This window comes from Lutra lutra, chromosome 3 (genome assembly GCF_902655055.1).
Source record: "Lutra lutra chromosome 3, mLutLut1.2, whole genome shotgun sequence".
Classification (NCBI taxonomy): domain Eukaryota; kingdom Metazoa; phylum Chordata; class Mammalia; order Carnivora; family Mustelidae; genus Lutra; species Lutra lutra.
The window spans coordinates 171754830-171782133 of NC_062280.1; the positions used below are offsets into that span (position 1 = coordinate 171754830).

The 27304-nt window shown below is 39.5% G+C and overlaps 1 protein-coding gene across 3 annotated transcripts in view; it reads right to left on the reverse strand.

The window, feature by feature from the left end:
* Positions 1 to 5544: 5544 nt before the first annotated feature.
* Positions 5545 to 27304, reverse strand: part of OBI1 (ORC ubiquitin ligase 1) — a 45082-nt gene continuing 23322 nt past the window's right edge. For all 3 annotated transcript variants that reach the window (XM_047720199.1, XM_047720198.1, XM_047720197.1), the window contains exons 5-6: positions 27026 to 27114; positions 5545 to 8304 (exon numbers count right to left, since the gene is read on the reverse strand). In XM_047720199.1, coding sequence (XP_047576155.1) covers positions 6786 to 8304; positions 27026 to 27114 — 1608 coding nt within the window. In that variant the 3' untranslated portion in view covers positions 5545 to 6785. The remainder of the gene's footprint in view (positions 8305 to 27025; positions 27115 to 27304) is intronic.

The following is a 27304-nucleotide window of genomic DNA, read 5'->3' on the forward strand; positions in this document are numbered from 1 at the left end:
CTGGACACAGCAGCCACTACCTGCACACACACACACACACACACACACCCCTCTGGGATGGAACCCGGGTTATTTCTTAGGATTCAGGAACAGGGGTTTGGCCCTGAAGAACGTCTACTTAAGTGCGTGGAGAGAGAGAGAGAGAGAGAGAGAGTGTGTGTGTGTGTGTGTGTGTGTTCAGGAGGAGGGTATCGGGCTCCACGTTCTGGCCTGAAGATCTGGCCCTACCTGCAGGCCGGCCCCCTCCGGTTCTGGCGGCCCGAGTGGGAGCTCTGCACCTCCCAGACCCCGGGTGCCACAGTTCCCGCGGGCAGTCGCCCAGTTTGAAAGTGCGCACATTTCACAGCGCGGCCCCGCTCTGCGTGCAGGCGTAGCCCCCAGAGGTCAGAGCTGGCCGCCTCCAGAGGCCTTTGGGGTTGTTTTTAAGCCCTGTGAAGGGGCAGGCAGGGGAGGAGCAGGCCCAGAGTAGGGCGTGGGGGTCGGTTCTCTTGAAGAGGAGCTGCGCTTGGCTGGGCCCGGCGGCGCCCTCGCGCTCCGACACTTTCTGCCCGAAGCGTGGAAAAGGGGAGCTACTGGTGCGGTACTTTCGCTTCCTCTCGCGGCCGCCTTCCCAGGGCCGTGCCTGGGCTGCCTCGATGCTGGGTCTCTGTTCGCACTACCCCCCCGCGCGGGCCGATCCCATCTCTCTCGCCGTTCGGGGCCCGGGCTCCTCGCGGGTCCTGCCGAGGTCCTCTGACCTCCCCCAGCGGACCGCGAGGCCTCAGTGCCTACCCCGTCCGGCTCTGGGCGGTGGCCCTGCCCTCTGCCAGCCCCAGGGCCCAGTCCTGCCCACGCAGCGAATTCAGAGCCACGCTCTTGCTGCCGGGAGCTCGGAGATTTCTGGAGGCCCGGTGCTCCCTTTCCACCGCGCCCCGCCCGCACTCGGGCCGCTCGTCGGAGGCGAGTGAGTTACTGAGGCCTACGGTGATCTCGTAAGGCTCCCGCCCCGTGCGTGTTCAGACTGAACTCCAGCTGAGACCTGCGGAGAAGGTTCTTGAGTTATCCGGTCAAAACCCCACTGTTTTCTTTCTTGGGGCCGTTTAATTCAAGCGCCACTTCCGTGGGGAACATTTTTCGGGATGTCGACCACCCCACCCCGAGATGATGCTTCCCAGTAAAGTTCGCCGCCGGTCATTATCACTCTGGGCGTTACGCATGTAGAAATCAATCGATCTATCTACTATCATCTATCACCTCCACCTTCTCCGCCGAAATCTCTCTGTGGACTCAAAACCAGCCTACCTAGTGAAAGATCTACGGGCGAGGCAGGACAACTAGGTCTGGGTCCTAACAGGGATATGGCCTCCCCCGCCCGCCAGCCGCGCCGTCCGTGCGAACATTGTTGTACCACTAAACAAGGCCACGGGCCCCTGGGGTTTAGATGCGTAGAGAAGCAAATTCGCCCCGCTCCGCCCGGGCTCCTTCAAAACCGGAAGAGTGCGCCGCTCAGAGAAGGGGTTCGAGGTCCCCGGGTTAAAAACAACAACGAACAAACCAACTCTACAGCAGGCACTCCCGCCAGTGACCCTATGCGACGAGACGGAAATTCTGCCGCCTTCCCTCTCCTCAGACAGCCGCCCGCCCGCCGCTGCGATTCGGTCGCACGCAGGCCGGGGTTGGCGGGAGCTCCGCGGGCGCAAACGGACTGCAGAGGGCCCCCGCCCCGTTAGAGTGCAGTTCCGGGGACCCGCAGGAGGGAGCCCAACGCCCTCCGCAGGCTCAGCTCCGTCCGCAGGAACAGGATCCCCCAGGAGGGCCGAGGAAAGCGCGAAGCCGCGAGTCCAAAAGGCAGAAGTGCGGAGTTGGGTCCTGTCGCCGGGCTCCGGCGCTTGCCGGCGCCGCCGCCAGCCGCCCCTCCTCCTCGCCGCCCGCACAAATCAAAGCCCCTTGCGAGGGACTGGGAAATAGTTGCCTTGTCATGTAACACATTGCCCTGATTTATTATAAAATTTTAACGAAATCATGCATATTTTAACAGCCTTTAATCACTGCATGAAAATTTAATTCATGGACTGTAGCGCGTTTAAATAAATGAAGTGTTAATTCATTAGGATTAATTAATTTGTTAAAGGATTGTGTGCAAGGTTAAGGTGGAAAGAAAACTCTTTGTTGGTTTCGCGTCTTAATCGCCAGGTTTCGCGAGTGGTAATAAAAAGAAAGGAAACCGCAAAGCAAGTCGTTTCTTCGGGTGGGACCTGGGCGAGAGACCAGCTGAGAGCGCCCTCGAGAGCGCGGGAGATTCCGGCCGGAGGGGCACCGGCAGATTTGTCCTCCCGGGGGATCGGGGGTGGGGGGTGTGATGTGCCGGGGCTTGGGGGAAGAGCCGCGCTGGCTGCGGAAATCCCGGAAGGCTGGGAGAGTTAGAATCAGAGGGAGGTAGGGGCCTCAGAGCCGAGACGAGCGGACTAGACCTCACCTCCCCACCCCCAGCACAAAGATGACCCTGTGAGTGAAGCGAGGTCGCGCCTTCCGGCCGTCGCAGCGCAAAGCCCCGGCTTAATGGACAGATGATGGGCCAGCCTTGCCACCTCCTGAGCCTTCCAGCGCCCAGGGAGTCACTGTCTCGCCATCAGGCCGCCGGCCCCGGCGGCTAGGGCTAGCTTAGAGTCTCAGGGGACGCTGAGAAAGAAGAGGCGGAGCAAAGCCAAACTTGCAAGCTCAGGCTGGAGCAATCTAGAAACCCTTTTCAATCAGAAGTCCTGGCATTAGGCAATGGGTCCTTCAGCACCGCTTCTGAGACGTCCGTGAAGCCGCCCCTACAAGGACAGCGAACAAGCAGAGGAGACGTCCTTTTCCACACCGAGCTCTTATTCATCCTTAAAGACCCAGTGCAAACAGTACTTCCGTGAAGATGCTTATTTCCTCTCTGCTCGGTGCTATCGCCGTCACCGACTTTTTCTACTCACCGTCCTGTAAGAATCAAAATGGACCAGAACTAGCTTCTCTGTCCTCACAGGAAGTCTCGGTAAATGTCTAAATCCTTGCCCTTGGTAACCCCGAAATTCTAAGTGTCCCACAAGGCACACACTTCTCCACACTTGGTTAATTCAACTAACATTCATTAGAGTGGGGTCTGCTCCCTCTTAAGACACAGCAGACCTTAGAATCTTCCATTTCAAGAAGAGGAGCTCCAATTCAAAGTATTCTAGGCTGCTTCTGTCACGTAAGGCTGAAGATCGCCCTAGCTTGAGCTCCAGATGGGTTCTTAGAAGTAATCTGCATCTTAATAGATGTTTCCTCGCTCAGACTGGGGTTCCGAGAATTAGGAAATAAATGTTCACTATGCACTCTGAGATCATTGCTTAAAAGGTTTTCTCTCTGCCAAGTATTATTAAAAGGATTGGGTTACATCATCACAGGCAAAGACTGTGTTGTAGGACTCCCACAAATAGGAATGAAAGACCTTCTTATGAGGCTTTGGAAAACACTCTTTTAATCTAATAGGCTATACTCCATAAAGTTACCGTTAATCTCAGTTTGATGTTCTACACGTATCATTCACAGGTACAAAATCTATGTATTATACTTTGGATAACTGAAAACCATTCAAGTATACAGAAACAAGTTCCTGAAGTATCTTAGGATTTAAGACCAAAGTTCTCCCCTTGTTCAGTGGTACCTTCAGTTTTAAACCAATATAGATACAAAAGACATTATAGGAATACAAAGTAGATTTGAAATTAAGGGGCTATAAATCTTAAAAGTCTACCATTTTCAGTTTCAGTCAGATGATACATTAAAACAGGAAAAAAAAGTCATTGATGGGATTAAGATTTTGAAAATTAAAAGATGAACACTAAAGTTCATGTCAAAAAAACCCCCCAAAAACAAACAAAAACCTGCCATCATGTCACATTCCCTTAGCCATATTTTAGAAACAGGAGCAATCAAAAGATGCTTTTTTATAGGCATGACTGATTAGTGTCTGCTTCCCTTATCACAAGTACATCTTGTTCTAACATGGCCTTTAGTGCTATCTAAACCTCCCAATAAGGGTTAAATTCATCTAAATGTCAGAGTTAATGCAAATTTTCCTACATTTATTGAAAGAGGCAAACAACTCTCATCACTGAGCTTCCACTTAGTAGTAGAACATTGGCAGGAATAAAATGCTACCTGAAAAGAAACATGCCAGTATTTCTCAAGTAGTACTTTAAAAAGAACCCTTGGAAATTTCAAATCTATTCATCCTTTGGCCTTCAGATGTGAACTTTCATGCACTGGGGAGGAAGAGTACATGCTCTAGAATTAGGGGCCCAGCTCTAAGACATTGTTCTATCCCATTCCAGCTGTATGACCACTAATCCTCAAATCACTCACTTTAAACTGAGGCTCTTGCCTTACAGAGTTTGAAGAGGATTAAAGGAAATAGAAGTTAGTAAAGTACATGGATAAATAAGTTCGTCTTTCGTTTTTAGAGTGTGTGTACAATATACTTAAAAACATATGAAACCACTACATGTATCATGATATATCAGATTATGGTAAAAGAAGTAAAGAGTACAAATGAGAATGTGATTAAAATAAAATCCTGCAGGTTATTCTCTTCAATGGAGAAATGTCACGTTTGATGGGTTTAATGTATGACATATTGTTTTGGGAAGGGTGGAGCAACGTTTCTGAAACAGCTGGGAAATACTCTGGTCCGGTAGAGACGCTCTAACCCTGATTAGGCATCACTAATCAGGTTATACCTTCTGCACTGCCACGGCACACTGCTGGTATATATTTGGATTAATGGATTAAAAACAGACACCTTCATAGTAAAGAAGAGTTACAGACAGAATTAAAGTGAGGCTTACCCCCTAATTTATGATTACTTAGAAAAATTATAGATTTCTACATTTAATTTCAAATATGTTACCATTGTCAAAGATATCTAAACTACTCTCTAAAAGTATCTACCGACTTCAACACATCAAAAAGAATAAAACAGCACACAAATACTTATTGGAAAATATATATAATAAAAATTATGCTTCACGTTAGCTTTTTTTTTGCCCCTTATTATTTCTAAAAGTGGAGGGCATGATTCTCCAAATCATAAAAGTGATTTGTTACACTTTTACGGTTTCACCGAATCCACAGTCTATTATTAACAGGGGTCAGCAAATATTTCTGTAAAAGGCCAAAGAGTAAATATTTTAGGCTTTGTGGGTCATATGGTCTCACTGACAACTATTTAGTTCTGCCACTACAAAGCAGAAGCAGTCACAGGTAATATGTAAAAAAATGAGTGTAGCTGCGTTCTAATAAGACTTTATTTAGAAATACTGAAATTTGAATTTTATATCATTTTCCTGTATTATGAAATATTTTTTAATTCTTAAAAGCCATTAAAAAGTATAAAAACCATTTTTAGTTCACAGGCTTTTCACAAAAATAGGTGTAGGCCAGATTTAGTCCATGGTCCATAGTTTGTCAACCTCTCTATAAGATCAATTAAAAATGGTAAGTTTTACTGGTCGTTATAGGCTAATTCAATATCTGAGACAACATCAAGGATTACAGTGCTTATGACATCCTTTATTCAATTCACATAGAAAAGCATGCAGTATTAATGTAAAACAGTACAGTATTAATGTAAAATGTTCAGTGCACATTAGATAAACAAGTCATTAGCATACAAACCATTTTTAAAGGCCTATACAGGCATACCAAACATGTTTAGAATATACTTTTTCAGAGCCTAAATTAAAAATTGTGCTTAGCTCACCTATTCTCAACACTCTTCATGAAAAAAAAATCTGTCCTACATAAAAGATATTCTATTAACCAACTAAAACTTCTTTTTCTAAGTAAGGAAAACAGTGCAAGAAAGAATGCTACCATGCATACAGAGTTTCCACAAAGAACAGTAACATGCAAACAAGAACTTCACTCCAAAAAAGCTCCCCTGGGATGAAAGTGAATCAAGCATTTGGCAATGAGCACTTCCACACCTGTGTATCTGGAACAATGAAGCTACCATATTTAGGCTCCTCCAAACCCAACCAACCGTTCTATGCCTTCTTTCCAAAGTAGGCTCAATTTCTGATTTTCAGCACACACAAAAATATGAGGAAATGAAAGCTACCTCACATAAAACAAGTATTTTCATATAGAAAATGTTTTTTCATTGTAGCAAAAGATTCTCACAAAAACTGTACAAAACACAATGTTAAAAATGCAAACATACATATACAAAACCTAAAAAAAAAAAGGTAAATGAATATTGGACTAAGGTTAGAGTGCGCTTTCTCCACCATAGCCCTGCCTAAAAGTTGAGCCATCACTAAACATAAATAAAAAAGGACAGGCAAAATAATTCCCAGCTTAGAAAAGTTTTAAAGAAACTCAAGTGTCTTATGAGCAGTGTATAGACAACCCAAAAAGTTTTATTTAAGGAATCCAAGTTTTGAAGACAACCGAGGCTCATTAATTGGCTACTGTATTTAACAGCTAAATCAAGACCTAAGAAAACATAACACACCCAAACCAGATACATATAATATTCATTAAAAGAAACCCTCTCCCTCTCCCTATCTTTTCTGGTTAAAAAGATGCCCAAATGAAATGAAAAAATGACAAACTCTTTAAAATGAACAGAAGTATTTTAGGTACAGGCTAATCCACCATTCTGACTTGATACTTGACTACATATTATCAATTCAACATCGTACAGAACTTTTATGAGGGAAAAAAAGTAACTTTAAAAACTTCTATTCCTCTCAGGACAAAAACATAAATGACACCTTTCTAACCAGTCAACTTTTAGTTGCTTTTGATGGGCTGGCATTGGAAAGACTGCTCTGGATTTTTCTTTTCGTTGACTGATTTGTATTTTTATTCCTCTTCTCAGGCACAAAGGAAGCAGACCAAGGAGACTGAAGGTGGTTATGAAGACCATGCATCTCTGAGGTCATCTTAAATAAAGAAGACCCAAACCTCTGATCTTCAAATAGCCGGTGTGAACTGCTTAACAAAACACCCTGGGAAAACTCAGTCTGAAACAAACAGCTTGGGGGTTTGATTTCATTAGTTCCTGGGTTAGAACCTGTATGGAGAGAAAAATCTTCATTCATTTCTTGGTCAGATGGAGAGAGGAGGAAAAAAGAAGTGGGTTTCCAATCATTTCCATTTTCTAACTGATCAGTAGTTAGAGAACCTTTGGAAAGGTTTGGCTTAGTTCTTTCTTCCAACTTATCTGGCTCCTCAAGAAATTCACTGCCTTGAGAGGACTTTGATAACACGTCTAAGTCCACTGACTTAAAACCATTATTACAAGGGCTCTTGCTATTGTCTGATTCCGACATCATTGAATCCAACTCAGAGATTTTGTCAAGGTAAGCTGCGTCCATGGAGGCTTCACTGGATGTTCTTGTCCGATTCATTTCAAATGAGCGAATAGAATTCAACCTCTTAGATAAGCAGGAGCCTGATTTCTCACTTAATTTTAAAGAAATTTCTCCAACAGAATTTGCTATTGTGTTCCCCTCTGAGCTTTCAAAATCCAAGTTTTGGGCATAGCTTGTGGAACAACAGTCCCAAAATCCTGTCTTTGAGGAAGCAAAACATTCTGATTTCTTTTCATTTTCACTTCTATCATCTTCTGATGAATCTTTATTACAAACATTCGGAGAATCACAAAAATCATCAAACACCAATTTTCTAAGATGGTTTGAGTGCTTTTTGGAACCTACTGCTTTAACTACAGAGCTCTCTCTATTTTCTGGAGTACTGAGCTGAAGGCAACTAAGGGACAAAGGGGTACAAGGAGCTGGAAGATCATAAAGTTCTTCATCTTTGTAGGGAATACAATCACTTGGCTTATTACCCCAATCTCTTTCTAAATAAGTATCCATGCTTGTATCTGTCACATCTAACATTATTTCCACCTGTTTTTGATATAGGTCTTTGTTCTTAGAACAATTTGGTTCTGTTTTGCTGGTGCTTTCCTGCCTGGCAGAACTAGAACTAGAAGGTTTTGCCAGGTGAGAACTTGAGGTGGATGAGCCAAGAGGCTTTCTGGCACCATCACCTTGATTCTTTGATGTCATATCCTCCTCATTGCCTATGCTCCCTTTGCCATCTGTAGAAAGTGCTCTCTGGCAAATGGAATTCATAGCTTCCTTCTCTTCACTTGAATTTTTTAGCTGTGAAATTTGAGATTCTAGTTCCTCTATATACTTATCACTTCGTTCCAGGGCTTTCTTGAGGCGATTGGTTTCACGTTCATGCTGTTCTACTTTGGACTGAAGAGCAGCTACCGTAAACCTTCCAAACCTGCAAGGAATGGAAAGATAGTTAACTTTACAGTTCAAGTTTTTTTTTTTTTTTTTCCCTTTTCAAAGTTTAAGAGGGCATCCTGGCTCAACCCATTTCAATTTCACATACCAATGACATTTCAGACCACCCGATGAACAGGTCAAAAGCAATGCCAGATGTAGTATCTTCAGAAAAGAGTTTTCACTTTATGTAATAATATGCATATGATCACAATAGCAAAGATCTAATAGGATACTTTTGTGGTCAAATCAGATTAGTAGTGGCAGAAGGTCAGACACGCACAAACTCACTGCTGATTTCCCTTCCAAGAGTTAGCTCTCTCAATTCAGCTCATATATGCATGCAGGGTTATCCCCTAAAACAATGGCAAAGATTTATGATAACATTTGAACAGTGGTCCACATCCTGAAATATTTACATTCAATCATTTTCCTATCGTACAGCAGTGTTTTACAATACATTTCTTATACAATGTCACCTTGTCAAACATAAAATGCCAATTTGAAATTCAGAAGTCTTAGCAGTCCCAGCAGGAGTGGTTTTAAATACTTATTTGGACCCTTTCAATTATAGCTACTCTTGATCTGAAGCTTTTACTTGGCTTTTCTGAACACTGGGCTTTAATTTATTCCAGCTCTACTTATTTTTGGCATTTTACAACTGTGTGGGACATCAATCTCATTTCTTCCAACTTTGAAATACAAAGTCAGTGCTTGTGGTTCCAATATATTACACATAAAAACATCTTCACATTTTCTGAAAAGGAACATTTTGGAGAGTAACCGAAAAAGAACATATCAAAAATTCACTTCTTTTACTCAGGATTATCTTGTTTTCATTATTCCCTTAAGAATGGGTACTGGGGGGTGCCTTGGTGGCTCTGTTGGTTGGGTGACTGACTCTTGATTTCTGCTTGGGTCGTGATCTCAGGGTCATGAGATTGAGCCCTAAGTGGTGCTCTGTCCTCTCCACAAAAGTTCTTTTAAAAAGTCTCTTTCTATAATCTTTTTAATGACTTAAATATTGACCTCTGTTAAAGAATTCATGGATTATCTGTTTGGAGCAAAGTACTTGAAAAGATGGCTTCTAAAAAAAATTTTTTTTTAATCTATGGGTTTATCTTTTCTTCCTTTCCCCCCTAATTATAATTACAATTAAGGGGCGCCTGGGTGGTTCCTTGGTTTTGGCTCAGGTCCAGATCTCAGGGTTGTGGGATCAAGCCCTGCCTAGGTTTTGGCTCATCAGAGTCTGCTTCCCCTCTCCCTCTGCTCTCCCAACCCCCAACGTGCACACACGCTCTCTCTCTCTCTGAAATAAATAAATAAATAAATAAATAAATTTATTTTAGAAGTTATTACAATTAAGAGAATGTACTAGGTATTTTAACCAACTGAGCCACCCAGGCGCCTCTGTACTAGGTATTTAAAAAAAACAAAAACAAAAAAAACAAAGAAGAAACCCACAGTAATTACCTTTTAGAGACAACCACTACATGTGCTCTCTCACTCAATGCCCAACACCACCTCCTACACTACAGCCCAATTCACTCTCTAGCTCACTCTGACAAAATTCCTGCTCTGATCACTATGGGGGGGAAAAAGCAGAGCAAAGGTAAATACAGATTCATAAAATCTCAGTTCCTTTTAAGGAAAAGACACAGTATTGAATATTGATCTACTCACTGTAATCAACCTCTAAAAAACAAAGCAAAAACCACAGGTATAACAAAAACAAAACCAGCTACAATAACAAGTACCCCTGTTTTAAAACCAATTTTACTACTATGAATATCTGGCTAAAAGAATGATGGTAGCTTTTCCTTCTTTGTTAGAGAAAAATGTTGTAGTTTATATATGTAGTATTTGACAGAGTTTCTGCAAGAGAATTTTAAAGAGCAGACGAATATCTTAAGGACATCAGCAAAAATGTTTTTAAGTTCTTGATAATAACTACTCTAAAATCAAATAACCCACATATTTTTAAATGGAAAAAACATGTAGCATGTTTACTTAATGCAAACAGCAAAAGTGACAGCCTTAAATTTGCTTACCAAGATAAAATTTATCTTAATTTCTTACATGCAATTTTTACAATAAAGGTAAACTCAGAAGAAGAAAAAAAAAATCAAACAATTCTTTAAAGATTTATTTATTTTAGAGGGAGACAGAGAGCGAGAGGCACAAGTTGGGGGAAGGGCAGAGAAGGAGACAAACAGACTCCCCACTGAATGTGGAGCCCTACACGGGGCTTGATCCCACAACCCTGAGATCATGATCTGAGCGGATATTGAGTTGGATGCTCAACCGACTATGCCACCCAGGTGCTGAAAAATCAAACAATTTAAAATCAAACAGTGTTGGGGCGCCTGGGTGGCTCAGTGGGTTAAGTCTCTGCTTTCGGCTCAGGTCATGGTCTGAATCCTGGGATCAAGCCCCACATTGGGCTCTCTGATCAGCTGGAAGCCTGCTTCCCCCCCTCTCTCTGCCTGCCTCTCTGCCTACTTGTGATCTCTCAAATAAATAAATAAATAAAATCTTAAAAATAAATAAATAAAATAAAATAATGTTATTAGGTAGTTAAGTCAGCTATTACCAAAGGATGTCCTTGGGAACTCAGAGGCTTACGTAAGAAAAGACTAGTGACAAATAAGAAATGTTTCCCAAAGTATTAGCAGCTTTTTATTAGAAGGTTTTAACCTGGAATTTCAAACATGTCACTTTAAGATCCTACATTTGCCCCTCTGTTTTTTCTTTTTTTTAAATTATGTTTTTAAAAGAAGTTAACAAATGGTTCTGAGTTGAAGTCAAAATGACAGCCCCATCCATGTATTCTGGGTTACTTCAGAAAGCTGAAGTGCCATAAGAACTAACAACAAAGGCCAGCAATGGGGGCACATTTGACAGGGACAGCCAGTAGAAATCACTGATGGGGCTGGCTGTTTTCTAAAAGGTCACTGCCCTCAATTCCCCAAAGTTCCATTTCAATACTTTACAAGTCTATAATACTTTGAGTGATCAGACCTTTTTACCACGCTAATAAGAGGCCTGTGCTGGTAGGCAAACTAACAGAAATACATAGTGAAAGCCAATGGAACGGATCAATTAATTAACCTATCCACGTAATTTTTTTAATCTTTCTCTCCCTGATTAGAGTGTAAGCTCCAGGAAAGCAGGGAGTCTGACCATCTTACATTCACTGCTAGCTCCCTAGAGCAATTCCTGGTATACAGCAGTCCTCATTAAATATTTCTTGAATAGATGTTATTTTCTACTTTCAGATAGATGCATTAGTGCCTTACATTAAGACAGATCCAACAGCATAGGATAAGCCAAAGGTCCTTGGGTCTCTTTTACATGTAAGTATTCTGAATCACTATATTACTAAACTGAATGTTTCATACATTTGACTGTTTTGTTTTGTTTTTTTTCATTGACACTAAGGAAAGCAACAGAGAACAACATATACAGAATATAGTTCTGTGGCTTTTGTTTTTGTGTGTGTGTGTGTGTGTGTTTTGTTTTGTTTTTTTTTTTTTAAACTACAGGCTTGCCATCTTATATTGCTCCTTCTAAAAAAAACCTGCCACTTATGGCACATGGTGGCTCAGTCAGTTAAGCATCTGCCTTCAGCTCAGGTCATGATCCCAGGGTCCTGGGATGATTCCGTGTCCTGTCTCCCTGTTCAGTGAGGAGCCTGCTTCTCCCTCTCCCTCTGCCCCACCCCCTGCTCATGCTCTCTTTCTCTCCTTTCTCAATCAAATAAATAAATAAAATCTTAAAAAAAAAACCTGACACTTTAACCTTAGCAAAAGAATGGAAACATATGAGACTTTTGACATAGCTATTAGGAATTTTAAGCTTACCCTGGATTAGTGTATTAGATTTGGCAAAAGGAAATTAATCAAGTCACAGAGAAATAACAATTATTTGTTAATAATATCTGCATATCTGATGCTATACATCTATAAAAGAAGACAATGAAGATAAGAGCTTATTTAACTTTGGGTTTTAATATTCTTATTCACACTAATTCCAGATATTTCCAGAGTACATAACATTAAGTGAATCAATGCCAAAGCAAGCCGGAGGGAATTCTAACATCATTTACCATACTTCCTTTTCCTGAGCAAATTTCAAAATGGAGTATTTTTATAAACATTCCATTAGAGACCAAAAGGCTTTGATTTTCAAAGTAGCAGTGATGGCCAAAGGCTTCATTATGTCAGAGAAAACATCGTAAAGCAGTTTGGGAGTTACAACTGATATATTGGAAGTGTGCTAGAATCTGGGAGAAGCTTAAAGGATTTCTCAGCTTTCAGTGTTAAGGGATATACACATTCTGGATTAGGGCTCCCCTTGCCTGAAGAGCTACAGAGGTACAAGATAGTTCCTGTTCCTACTAACAGTAAGAGAAATGAAAGTCCTATTAGTTTGACCTTTAAGGTATTATACCTAGAATAGAGTATGACTAATAATGAAAAGCTCCTCAGGGGACGCCTGGGTGGCTCAGTTGGTTGGACGACTGCCTTCGGCTCGGGTCATGATCCCGGAGTCCCGGGATCGAGTCCCACATCGGGCTCCCAGCTCCATGGGGAGTCTGCTTCTCCCTCTGGCCTTCTCCTAGCTCATGCTCTCTCTCGAATAAATAAATGGAATCTTTAAAAAAAAAAAAAAAAAAAAAAAAAAAAAAGAAAAGCTCCTCAGTTCAGATTTTCTCATAGCCCATTATGCAGGAGTAATAGGATGTGTTTGAAGGGAATTAAAAGAAAGCAAATGTGGTAAAAGAATAAATGCCAGAACGAAGTACCAAAAGACCTAACTTCTAGTGCTATGCTGCCATTAACTAGTTATGAGAACTTGAGCAATTAACTTGTCTCTCTAGTTCTCAATGGCATCCCTAACAAAAGGGACAAAATCAGCAAGCCCAGTGGGTTGCTGAGACCACTAAACTTCTAAAACATCTTCAGGACATAGGGAGACATGAGGGAAGTGAACCCATCTGCCCCCCATGTATCTTTGATTTCATATCCTTTCCTTACTTGCTAGATGAAGTAGCAATTATGAAACAAAGTGAAAGCAATCTTTGGATCTGGACCAGCTTTTAGGATCTGGCCTATGTGACAGTTTTTCAGCACTGATATCCTTGCCATACATGCCTCCAATACACATAAATTTCAGTTGCCACAGTTTAGGTAAATAACACCAGTTATTTAACAAAGGGGCTCAAATTTACATTATATTAACTGTAACTAACTGCATGAAACTGAATAAAATAAATATTTCAATACTTGCTTTTCAGTTCACAAGACAATACATACATAACAGATGTACATCAGTGACCAATCAGGTCACTTCTTTCCAAGTCTGAAAGTGGTTGGTCCCTCTGCATCTGTTACTCAGTTCACACACAGACAGTAACACAAGCAGTACTGTCACATACATTTTACAGGAATGGATCATCAAAAGACAGAACTGGCCAACAAAAATGAAGGTGCAGCAAAGAACTAAATAGTGATCAATGCCAGAAGTAAAACTGGAATCAAATGTAAATGTAGTTATTGAAGAACTGACCATGGAAACATTGAAACTGCCACCATCTGAGAGACCCTGGCAATGCCTGAGGAATTTGGGAGTGACAAACTTATTGACATAAATGAGAAAAGTAGTTTTGATGAAAAGAATAAAGTTATCTAGAGAAAGTGGCAGGTTAGCAAAAAACTTCACATTAAAACAATATGGAGATATTTCATGACATTGAAAGCATTAAGGATAAAATGTTCGAAGCTGATGCAAACTCAGGAGTATGACAATCGTCAAGGCATTAGAAAAGTTGCTAGCAGCTTCATATCATAAGTTATAGGATAAGAAGACAAGCACTATTCAGATTATTTCTCACAGGTTTTTTTTTTTACAAAGAAATAAAATACTTTATTTCACAATGTTTCTAATGGTTTAAATTATACTAAATATTAGTGTGCTAAATATTAGTTTTACTCTTTTCACTTCCATAAACATTTATAACTGACAGTAAGAGATTTAATGTTTTGACAAAAAATATTAAAGTTTATAAAGGAACTTGATTCTTCCCATTGATTAAGACTGCTTTTCATGGTTTTTACTTGAATGGCCTTTTTTTGGTCCTCCACTACTGTACAAAGTAAGGATTATCTATACTAAAGGAATAGTTGATATATAAGGAAACCAAGTAAACTTACTTGAGTCTTGGAAGTTTTTTTAAAAGAATAACCCATTCATAGAGGGCATTTTATTGCAGAGTTGCCTGTTTACATAACTGCAGTTACATATCTTCTCATTCCCTGACTTTCAGAGATATTAGAAAATATCTTATTTTAAACATAGAGCAGAGGTAGGGTTTCAAAGAGAAGAACATTCCATTATTCTTTTCCCTTTCTTAAATATTTTTTCCTAAAGTAAAACTCACCAGAGATTACCTGAACTTGCAAATTCCTCTTTTTGATTACAGGTAACAGAAGTAGCTTGTAATATGAACTCTTCAGAAACATGAATTTTGATAGGAGTGGAAGAAAAGGGAGAGGCCCAGTACTGTGTTCTGCCTTGTGCTTATGTGTGCAATTGGGCAGACAGCATATTTCAGGGGAAAAGGGCAGAGAGGACCAGGACTACAGGAAGCTCAAAATTGTACTTGGTGGTGGGGGCCTTTTGCTCTCACCTGTTTCCAAAGAGTTGCTTGTGTGTTTACCCTTATCTATCTCACCCTTGTACACATGTCAGAAGGATGGTTGTAGGCATTCTGTCTTTAAACTACTAGGGAAGCTTTGGGAAGTAGCTGATAGATTTTTATCTGCTGCAGAGCTGTATGACTTGCCATGTTTCAAGAGTTTTCTCTTTTTAAAAGTAAACATCCAGTGATGAAAATGCTACATTCTTAGAAAATTTATTAATCATAAAAGTACCGTCTATGACCAATCCTAGACACAAGTTGGTTCCACAAATAATATGTTAAATAATATGAACCATACTAAGAAAATAGCAAGAAATTCTTCCCCCCGATGACTCAAGGCAACATTTCTGTTTTCTGGACCACCATCAAATAAAAAAAGAAAGAAAGAAACAGCCCATAATCAAATAAATAAATAAATGAACTTTTGTGATGGAATTTACCAAAAGTAAGTGTAACAAGTAAGTCTTTAAGAGTAGCCTGACCACTACTGATAATGACAGCAACAAAAATAATAGCAGCAACCAAATTTACTAAATGTTTACTTAAATCCAGCACATTGCTATATGCTTGTTATATATTATCTTTCTGATTTAATTGTCCTATCGACCTAATGAAGGAAGATCTGTTATTTTTTATTTTAAGGATGAGAAATGAGAAGCTTCAAAAGACTCTCTCTTGTTCACGGATTTGCAGAAAGTGGCAGAAATGGGATTTGAATTCAAGTGTGTGTCTGAGTCCAAACACCATGTCTGACATTATATGAAGTGCTTGAACATGAGCTCCCTTCTTCAGAAATATAAGTACCTATTTATGCTGTAATGTAAAATACAAGCTAGGATTGCTGAGCACACAGTCTGTACACACAGTTAACTAACTAGGATTATTGTAATATTTACTAATACATACACATGCTAATAAAACATGGAGAGGAAAAAAGGGATCAACAGATATGTATATACAAAGTTGATAAATATTTATCAAAAATCTACCATGTTTTAGACACAAGTTCAAGAATATTTTGCAATTTCAAAAGATCATTTATTAAAGTGGCCTTGCAGGAAACTATAGCATAGACAGATCACCCTGACAAATGCCAACCCAAAGAAGGTAGCTATTTTAACCAGAGATATGTAGACTAAATTGGAACCCAAACCACAAATTTGAAAGCCCCATCTTTAGGTGTGCTAACAACAGAAAGTATATATGATCATTTTGCATACCTCAAGCATAATCAGCAGGCATCTTCAACTATAAGAAAACAATGCTACTTGGGTGAAATGAGAAAATTAAAAATGTAAAATTTTAGGGCCAAAGCATCACATAGGTACTTGTCCCGGGGTCTAATATTGAGGAATAAAAAAAAAATACAAGCCACATTATGCTGCCTCTTAGTTTTAGCATAAAACAAAGTGCTTCAACATTTGCAAGAATAAAAAAAGTCACAATTTCCTCCTTAAAGACAAAGGTCACACGAGCAGAGGAACTGATAAAGAATTAAGGCCCATGCAGCCATTCTTCCTTCTACCTCCCAGAAGTATAAAGATCAAGGTACAGTCTGCTTTGCAAGCTTTCAAAGAAAGAGAAGCTTCCAAACGTAGAGCAGAGTTTTAAAATAACAGCTCACATTATTAATACAATTTTAAAGGAAGTTTTATATGTGTGTGTGTTTATTAAGCTAAACTAACCATGTATTTGTAGTTGGAAATTGTGACGTTGAAAAGTCTTGCTGAGATACCTAGAAATTCTTAACACAAACAACCTTAGTATTGGGCTGCATATGTAAATTGAAGAGGAACAGATTCCCTTTTGTGGTCTCTAAAAAGGGCTGATATATCTACCTATCTATATCTATATCTATCTTTATATCTATATCTATCTATATATAGTGTGCATATATATATATATATTGCACCTGTGAAGGTGGACTACTCTTTTAACTATGAAATAAATTCCATTTTATTTGATAAATACATTTCACTTCAATTCCACATAGAAATGCACCCTAATTTTCTTTCTCAAAAGAAAAGATCAGCTTTGAGTTTATAGGACATCAGTGGGGATCCTAATCTTTCGTGGAAGGAAATAAACTATACACAAAAGATAGTTCATATCTTTTTACAGTTCTAGAAGGAATAAAGGACTTATATGTTTTCCCAAATATAATAACCTTAACGAAATCTCAACAGTATAAGAGGACAACTATTGTTACATGAAAAAAAGCACACTTAAAAATCTCTGGACTGGTATTTATCTATACATGTTCACCACAGTTAAATCAACCTCTCTCTCACCTTAAGGAACAATCTAAAACAAAATAAAACAAAAAAGACTGTGATCCAGCCACCCTGTAATTATTACTATGATGACAGTTACTGAGGACTTAAAGTATGCTGAGGGGTAAGAGAAAGGAAAACAAAAGGAGTAGAAGACATTCTTGTTCTTAAGCAGTTCCTAATATTCCCAACGACCTTATTGCTTAGTCATTACCATGCAATGCAGGCTCCTAAAATATCTTATCAATACAGTAAAGACAAGCTGACAGAAAACTGCAAGAACTGTCCATCCCCAATCAGCTGAATACCCAGAGAAGGGCCCCTCAGGCAACTGAGGGGCCTGCGCACACCTGGCTGTCACCGTTTGGCCCCAGGGTATCCTCAGACTCCCCTGACAGTCTATAAGTTCCCCTTCCGGGAAATCCAAAGGGCATAGCAGAATCAGTCATCAGATCAGGCTGGGGTCAAATACCAGGAATCATGGCGTTTGTCAGAGCAGAATCATGAGAAGTAAAAAAGCCCAGAATAAGTTAACAGGGGACAACAGCCAAGCCAGCAAGACCAGAGGTGCTGCCAGGCAAGCTCAAAGACTGGAGTAGTCTGAGTGGTACTGGCATGTCTTGAGACACAGTGTAGGACGAGCAGAACTGTGAACCAAGGAGACACAGCTCAGAGTCAGTCAGCATGGAGACAGATAAAGGCAGGATAAACCCAGTTCAAGTAAGGAGACGAAGATAAGAAATCTTGTCTGGGACCCCAGCAACATCACCTCCTCCTTTCCCCTTTCTTGGTCCCAGTCTCTAGTATGACTCAGGAAAACCCTCCGCTCTTCTCATTTGGAGAAAATCCCAAGAATCTTGGAATTTCTTTTCCTTATAAACTCTTTGTACTTTAAGCTTCTAGAAAGCTCAAAATCTTAATTCTCTGGTTAATTCCCTCCACATTGCAGCATGAAGGACTCCTTCCTTTTCCCAGTCTCCAGAGAAGGAACACACACGCACAAACACACGCACAGTGATACACACACTTACATGTATTTTAGACAGATACACATACAGCATGCATTTTTATAAATATGTCTTAGCTCCAAGAAGCTAGCTGGTAGATTAACTGAGCATGAAAGTCATGGAACTTGTCAGTATACCAGATCCTTAGTAATACAAGAACGATGGGAAGAACAAGAAGAAAAGTGTTTCTTCTGTCTTAGGAAATCATGGAGGGCTTCAAATAGAGTAACAACTGAAGAGGAATTAACAAGGCAGAATAAAAGGGAGTGGCTACTGGGGATGACCAGGGAAAACAAAGGAAAAGGCATGAGCAAAGGTGCAAAGGCATGTCATAACATGGCAAATCTGGACCCTGTAAGAAACTCAGTCTGGCCAAAGCAGACTATAAGAAGGGGAAGGTTGGAGAGGACATAAAAAGGCCAAAGCTCAAGTCATATTGTAAAGAGCCTCCCATATTTGTGAAGAAATTTGGGCTTTAATTTGAGGACAATGGGGAATCAAAGGTTATTAAATAAGGGAATGAGATGATCAAATATATATTTTGGAATCTTGGCAATAATAAGGCAGATGCTTTAGGGTTAAGAGTGGAAAAGAAGAATAAGCATAAGATTGTTAAAATAGACTAAGCAAGAAATCATGTGGATCTAAACTAGTGGGAATACGAAGATAGATTACAGAGACATTTAAGAGGTAGGATAGATAGACTATACTAAACAATTAGGTGTGGGATGAGGAGAAGGGGTGGATAAAGAAGACTGAGGTGTTTATCTGAGGCAACTATATGAGTAGTAAAGCCATTAAGGATAGGAACAAAGCAAGAGGATAAACAATCTTTGGAGTAGAAAGGATAATGGATACAATTATTTAGACACACACCTCTATCAGTTCTTTGTGCTACACATGGTTCCAAGGACATAAAATTACTTCCGTTCATCCTCGCAGTAACACATCATCCACATTTTATATAATGAAAATAATGGCTCCAAGGGATTAAGTAATTTATTGACTGCTATTTATCTATTCATTTAATTATTCAACAAATATTTATCAGATGCCTTTCAGGTGCTGGGGTTTTGCAAGTAACGGAAATAGGCAGTAAGATTCTTACCCTTGGGGAGCTTAGAGTTAAGAATGGAAGGGACAGACAACAAACAGATCAAGTAATTAAACAAACAAGATAATTTCAGACTGATTAGGGTTAGGAAGACAATAATACTATAACCTGGGTTCAGTACTAGCTCACAGCTAGTACTAGCTCAATAATACTATAACACAATACTTATATATGTGTTATAATACTATAACACAATTCCTAACACAGGTTAGGAATACAATAATACTATAACCTGGGTTCAGTACTAGCTCACAGCTAGTACATTTCATTAATTCATTAGTTCATTAAAAGTACATTTCAAGTTTTAATTTATTTAACCCTTACTACTACCTATAAGATAGGTACTACTATTGGCCTTATTTCACAAAAGTCAAGAACAGAGATACAAAAAGGTTAACTGTCTTCCCCCAAATCACAGAGAGTAAGTTGACAAAACCAGAGTTCAGTCCTACGGAGTGTGACTCTGGAGCCTGTGCTCAAAATCACACACTATACTGCTTCGTCATGCCATGATTTTATCACTGTGGTATCACAATAAGACAGAGTAAGGAATTTAGAAGGTACTAAAGCAGAGGGCTGCTTCAGAATGATGTTCAGGAAAGGCCTCTCTGAATCTGATGACAGAAGGAGTCAGCCACATAAAGATATGGAAGCAGAACATTCTAAGCAAAAAGAAAAAATCCATCATGTTTTAGAAACAGAGGAAGGCCAGTATGGCTGGAGCAGCATGAGCCAGCAGAATGATACGAAGTGTAACAGGCAAACATAGACTGGTTTGTGAAGAATCCAGATTTTATTTTAGGAAAAAAACTAAACAAATGGGACAGTTTTAGGTAGGAGACTTTTATATAAATTTTGATTTATATTTTATAAAAACACAATTTCAAGTATGGTGAAAATGAAGTGGGTAGGGGAAGGAGGGGCTGAGTGCGAGCGGGGACATTTGCATCCAGGTAATCTGTCTCCAGTGCTAAGCATTTATTTGAACACCACACTATGTGGTGAATTTAAGGTGTAGGATCTTGGGTGAAGGTATCAAATAGACAAATAAAAATCTATAGCTGAGGAAAAAAGGTAAAACCAAACAAAGATTTATTATATTTTATTTTATTTCTGACATACAGGTAGATGATTATTAAAGCTATGGGAGTAAATGAGATGGCTCATCAAGGAACACAAATACAGCAAAAAGAGAAGAAATCCCAGGTCATAATCTATTAAATCAATCCTTTCCTCTTCAGAGTACTTTTTTTTCTTATACTAATAACAGAAAATACTATTCACTATCCAGAGAGTATCTGGAGCCTTTACCTTCCCCCAGAAGAAGCAGGGGCGGGGGAAGACTGGTCCATAATGACAAGCCTTGCAGGAAGAGCTGCATACAGGGAGACATTATCAAATCCATAGACCTCACTAAAGACACAATGACAAGAACACATAACATTCCTGAATACGTATTTCCAGAAAGGAAAGCCATTAATCCAACTATAACCAAGTTTGATATTAATGGCCTACAGAGTTTTGTACATGGAGTTTAACACCCTGGGCTGTTAAGGTAAGTTAGTAGCCAAGGACAAGAACTGTTGCTCCACTAAAGCCTCCTAATAGCTGGCACAAACCACAAAACTCTGCCTAATGTGCCCAGAGCAAAAAAAAAAAGGCACAACTGAAGAGAAAGATCTCAGAGAGGGCATGAAACTTTCTAATGCTTTAAAAGTCAATTCTTCATATCTCTTCAAGCTTAAAAAAAAAAAATTACTAAGGAACTCCTAATTCTATCAAGAACAAGTATATCCACATTTCTGGGCACAGTTTAGGAATAGTAACTGAAGCCAAGGATATTTAGGAATATGAGAAATGTTAACACTAAAGTCTTCCCTTAAGCTTCTCATTCTTGTTGTATTTTTTTACCATGTGGAGGTGTGACATGCTTGGTATTCCCCACTGAACAGGAGACTGAGAACAGGCCTTTCTGTTTAAAGCAGAGAATGATGGATATCGTGGAGTCATGCTAACCAGCTATTTAAGCGGGGTGATGAAGGTCACAATGGAGAGATATGCAAATTACAGAGAGGACTTCTGCTCTGATGAGTTTGAGAAGGAAGCCACCATGTTTCTCAAGCGTAACTGTAGCTACTACTGGAGACAAGGGACTGGAACTAAAGAGACTACTTAGTATTTCTAACAGTTCAAGCTGTTTCCTCTAGCTCAGAATGCCTTCCTTCTCATAGAAATCTCCATCTTTCAAAGCCAGGCTCAAGTCCCCCTCTTTTTTTTTAAAGGATTTTATTTATTTACTTATTTGAGAGAGAGAGGGAGACAGAGCACAAGCAGGGGGAGCAGCAGAGGCAGAGGAAGAAGCAGACTCCCTACTAAGCAGGGAGCCTGACATGAGACTTGATCCCAGAACCCTGAGATCATGACCCAAGCCGAAGACAGACACTTAACAGACTGGGCCACCCGGGTGCCCTCAAGTCCTGTCTCTTTGATAAACACTCTCACCATTGCAACACACTGGTCATTCCCTGAACTCCTACTGAGGTCTCTGATATTTGATTTAGTATCTGTTCTGTATTTGTTTCATATATTTTTGTCTCTTGCCTTCGTTAGATTATGAGCTTTCTAGAGGTAGGAACCATGTTTCATGGGTTTTATTTTTTTATTATACATCCCCTTTCTTCTTTTTTTTTTATTTTTTAATTTTTTTTAAAGATTTTTTTTTAATTTTTTTATTTTTTCAGCATAACAGTATTCATTATTTTTGCACCACACCCAGTGCTCCATGCAATCCGTGCCCTCTACAATACCCACCACCTGGTGCCCCCAACCTCCCACCCCCCACCTCTTCAAAATTCTCAGATCGTTTTTCAGAGTCCATAGTCTCTCATGGTTCACCTCCCCTTCCAATTTCCCTCAACTCTCTTCCCCTCTCCATCTCCCCTTGTCCTCCATGTTTGTTTTTTTTAATTTATTTATCAGAGAGAGAGAGGGAGAGAGAGCAAGCACAGGCAGACAGAATGGCAGGCAGAGGCAGAGGGAGAAGCAGGCTCTCCGCCGAGCAAGGAGCCCGATGTGGGACTCGATCCCAGGACGCTGGGATCATGACCTGAGCCGAAGGCAGCTGCTTAACCAACTGAGCCACCCAGGCGTCCCTACATCCCCTTTCTTCTATTAAAATATTCTATAGTCTACATTTTAGTATTCATTTCTAGAAGAAAATATAGACATTTTTCTTAGGTAACCACAATACATAAATAACATTAACAGTAATCCCTTGGTATCACCTAATATCCAGCTCATATTCAAATTTACCCAATTGCCTCAAAAATGTCTTTGAATGCTTTGTTATGAATCAATATCCAAAGAAGATCCATATACTGCATCTGATTATGACTTTTAATTCTCTATTATTGTAAAGCACATCCTGCTTCCCATTTTGTCAATGTTTTTTAATTCATTTTTTAAAAATTTAAAATCAATTAATTCAAAATCAACTACTATAGTGTATTATTAGTTTCAGAGGTAGAGTTTGTGATTCATCAGCTGCATATAACACCACCTAGCCATTTTTCCTATTAAGTGTACCACATTTGGGATCTGTCTTGTTTCCTCCTAGTCTTAAGAGCTATGTTTATCAGGGCTCCTGGGTGGCACTGTCGGTTAAACATCTGCCTTTGGCTGGGGTCATGATCCCCAAGTCCTGGATCGAGCCCCACGCTGGGCTCTTTGCTCCGCAAGGAGTCTGCTTTTCCCTCTCCCTCTGCCTGCTGCTCTGCCTTCTTGTGCTCTCTCCCTCTCTGTCAAATAAATACATAAATAAAATCTTAAAAAAAAAAGAAGAGCTATGTTTATCATCCCTTTACTCAACAAATATATATTAGGAGAAGAATACAGCCAGAACTCTATAAAATGCAGTGGCTAAAATAGTGAATACAACTATAGTCCTGGCTTAGAAGAAAGCCGTAAAACAGTTATACAAAATATTAAAAACTAGCAATTATGATATGTGCTATGATGGGAAAGTACAGAGTAGTAAGAGAAATTATAGCAAGGCAACCTAACCTACTTTAAAGGTCAGGTAGAGTATTTACTTTATCTAGTTCAATGCACCTTGTACAGCGTTAAGTAAATAAACATTCAGTACTCCCAGGCTGGCTGGGAGAGTAAGTTTTCTTCAAATTATCGGCCTTGTAAACTAAAGGACATATCACCACCTCTGGAGTTACAAACATTAGATATGATTCTCTTAGGAGTCCATGTTAGGGGCGCCTGGGTGGCTCAGTGGGTTAAGCCTCTGCCTTTGGCTCAGGACATGATCTCAGGGTCCTGGGATTGAGCCCCACATAGGGCTCTCTGCTTAGCAGGGAACTTGCTTCTTCCTCTCTCTCTGCCTGCCTCTCTGCTTACTTGTGATCTCTCTGTCAAATAAATACATAAAATCTCAAAAAAAAAAAAAAAAAGGAGTCCATTTAAAGAAAACTGAAAGGGCAAACATATCATTTTCCATAGTGAAATAAACTTATTTTAGAAGAGAAGAAAAATTCAGGAACTGGCTATATAAAATCAAAGAAAAAGATCCCATTTTTTGGACCACCAGTTTAGATATTAGGACAATGGATTTTTGACAAGGAACAGAATGGATATTACTGAAGCCGAGAAGAATATGCTTAGTAGAATATCTAACATACTGCTGAAAAAGGCTTTTAGGTTAAAATTGAGGAAGGAAAATTATCCAGGCACACCTTAAGACTGTATATAATGGATGGAAAAAAACGGAAAAACAGTAACAGAGAAGATAAATAATAACCCAGTTTTTCACCTTAAAAGGTTACGGCACTGTTTTTAAAGAATTATAAAATATATTACTTTATACAGCACCATCTACATGAGACCAATGTAAATGTTTAAGTCACCCTTATCCACATCATCTGTTATTCTCGTTATCGGTAACAGCACGATTTGAGTGTCTTGGAAAGAAATACTTTTTGCTATGGATTGTACTACATTCTCCACCCACAGCCAAATTCGCATGCTGAAGCCCTGACCCTCAGTCTGACTATATAAAGAGAGAGTCTTTAGGAGGTAATTAAGGTTAAGCAAGATCATAAGGATGAAGCCTTAGTGTGACAGAACTGATATCCTTATAAGAGGAGGAATACAGGGGACATCTGGGTGGCTCAGATGAATGAGCATCCAACTCTTAATTTCAGCTCAGGTCATAATCTCAGGGTTGTGAGGTTGGGCCCTGTGCTGGGTGTGGGCGTGCAGCCTTCTTAAGATTTTCTCTCCCTCTACCCTTCCCCGACCCCATTCTCTTTCTCCCTCTCCAAGATAAAAAAGAGGAAGAGAGACCAAAAACTCTCTTTCAGACATGTGAAGACACAGTGAGAAGGTGGCTGTCTGCAAGTTAAGAAGAGAGCCTTTGCCAGAAACTAAAACAGCTGAACCTTGATCTGAGACGACTAGCCTCCAGAACCATGAGAAAATAAATATTCAATGTTTAAGCCACTCCTGCTACAGTATTTTGCTATGACAGCCCAAGTTGGCAATTACACTCTTCTAAATTTTTTCCTCTCTAGTATCTAAACCTTAAAGGTCTCTCTTTTGCATGATTTGTAGGGTATGTCTGCAAAATTTGAAGGATACATCGGAAACTAAAGCTGTGTGCATAAAATGGACACCTTGACACCTAACCAAGTAGGCAAAAGAAAAATAACTGGTTAAGGCACTTCCTAATCAAGAGAACAAAATGGAACAGATGGTTTTATTTGCTTGCATTTACTTTTAAACTCTTGAAATTTCATATTTTCTCAGTACAAATAGGAGCTCTCCTCAGATAAACCCGATCTGGGTATTTTCAGCTGTGGTCAGCTTCTCTCTGAATCCCACTAGGGTTTGATGATGCAGAGTAAACAAGGCTATAAATCAAATGCAATGCATTTAATACCTCAATGCATTGCAAATTGATCTGGAATAGGGGTCAGTTCAAATCGCTTTTTAAGTGAAACTATTCCCTACCCCTGAAGGGAAGGAATGGAAGTTAAAGATAGCAAGTCTGAAAGTTATATGGGATTCAGAAGTGTGGCTGTTTGTTAGAATAGTCAGAGGCCAGGTTTCTTCAGGTGAGATTCTTCTGTTACTTATCAGATTGGAGCCACGGATATTTAAAAACACATCCTGGTGGCTGGCATTAAATCTGAAATCTGGTGGGCAACCTTTCAAGAAATAAAAGCTACAGACAAAATAGCTTTAGTTCCATTCAGCACACTGTGGGAAATGCAGCTAATGGACATGCATTACTATGACTGGCAGGGCGGGGTGCCAATAAATGGAGAGGAGCAGAGATTCAAACCACCACATAACAGCAACATTTCCTAAGCTTATTTCACTAATTTGTCAAAGCAGAACACTATCTGAACAGTGAAAGAAAAATGAGGTTGGAAAGCACAGGGGAAGTAACTATTTAAAAGTAAAAGCTATGCTTCTTTCTCTATTGGTTAGTTATCTCTGTTTTGAGTAATTATGGTTTACTTCTACCATTCCTGATACCACACTTGGTTTTACTAAAGGTAATGTTTTCTCTTTTTCATATGATAAGCAGAGAGCTTCTTCCAGTAGGATAAATTTCCACTGGTTGCTTATGTCTTCCTTGCCTTTTTCCAGTAGGAAGAAATGAGGTCTAGTACTTACAGAAGGAAAATGTGGAGTTCTGATATTCCACCCCTCAAAGAGGGATGGAGGGCAATATTCTCTACTTACTTGTCTTTTTTTTTCCCCCGGAGAAGAAACACTTCAAGTGTTATCTCCTATCTTTTCTCCATCTTCAATTTTCAATTCTCAATTGTTTCTTATAATTTTAAACAAAACTGCTAAAGAGGTCAATACTTGTACTTTCTTACTTGGAATGGAATGAAAACTATCCCATCATAAAGGAAGAATAGATTCACTTAATTGTACAATTAAAATCAGTCTAAACTTCAACAAATAATGCCTTAAACTCTATTTCAGATATGCTTTCTAGTATAATGATTAATGTAATAATGTAAAGGTTCTCTGTGTAATGTAACACAGCGTGGACTCTGGGACTGGACTACATGGGTTCAAATCCTATTTCCACCACTTACTAGCTGTGCAGATTGGATAAATTAACTTAATCTCTCCATGCCTCTGTCCTCTGCTCTGTAAATGGAGAACACTAGTAAGTACACCATAGGTTGTTGTAGTTGGCAAAGAGAAAGCACTATACACATGTTAACGACCATCAAGATTATTTCAGAGAATATCTGAAGGGCAGTATATTAATCGCCCTACTCTCTGTTAGTATTATTAAACATTTACATATGAAACCAAGCGAAAGTTCTCCTGTCTTAGGTCACATAAAACAATCCTCTTGCTAATCAGATAAGGAAAAGATAAGAAGGAAATCCTTTCGTCAAAATTAGCCTTAAATGACACAAAGATTTCACCAATAATGTAAGTATCCACTTGACTTTTAGAGGCAAGACATTCTATTTAAATCTACATGTCAATGAAAATAGTCCAATGAAAAACATACAATAATAGCAGCTTATTCTAAAATATTAACATAATCTGAAACATTGCTTTATGAACAAAATACATACTTCTGGGGTGATCTGTTATCAACTTCAGCCTTCAGTCGTAAATTCTCCCTCACCAGGCCACCGTTTTCCAATTTCAATTTTTTATTTGCCTTTAAAAAAGAGTTGAAAATAATTAAGCACAAGCTAAAACAAGTACCTTGTAAAAATTATGTCATGAGCCATCTGTATTTTTTAGAGTGATATCAGAAAATTAAATACTAGCACATGGCCTTCAGAAACTTAAAATCATCACTGGGAATGACTTGTGAAACTGTGAACACAACAAAGCATTTTTAATCC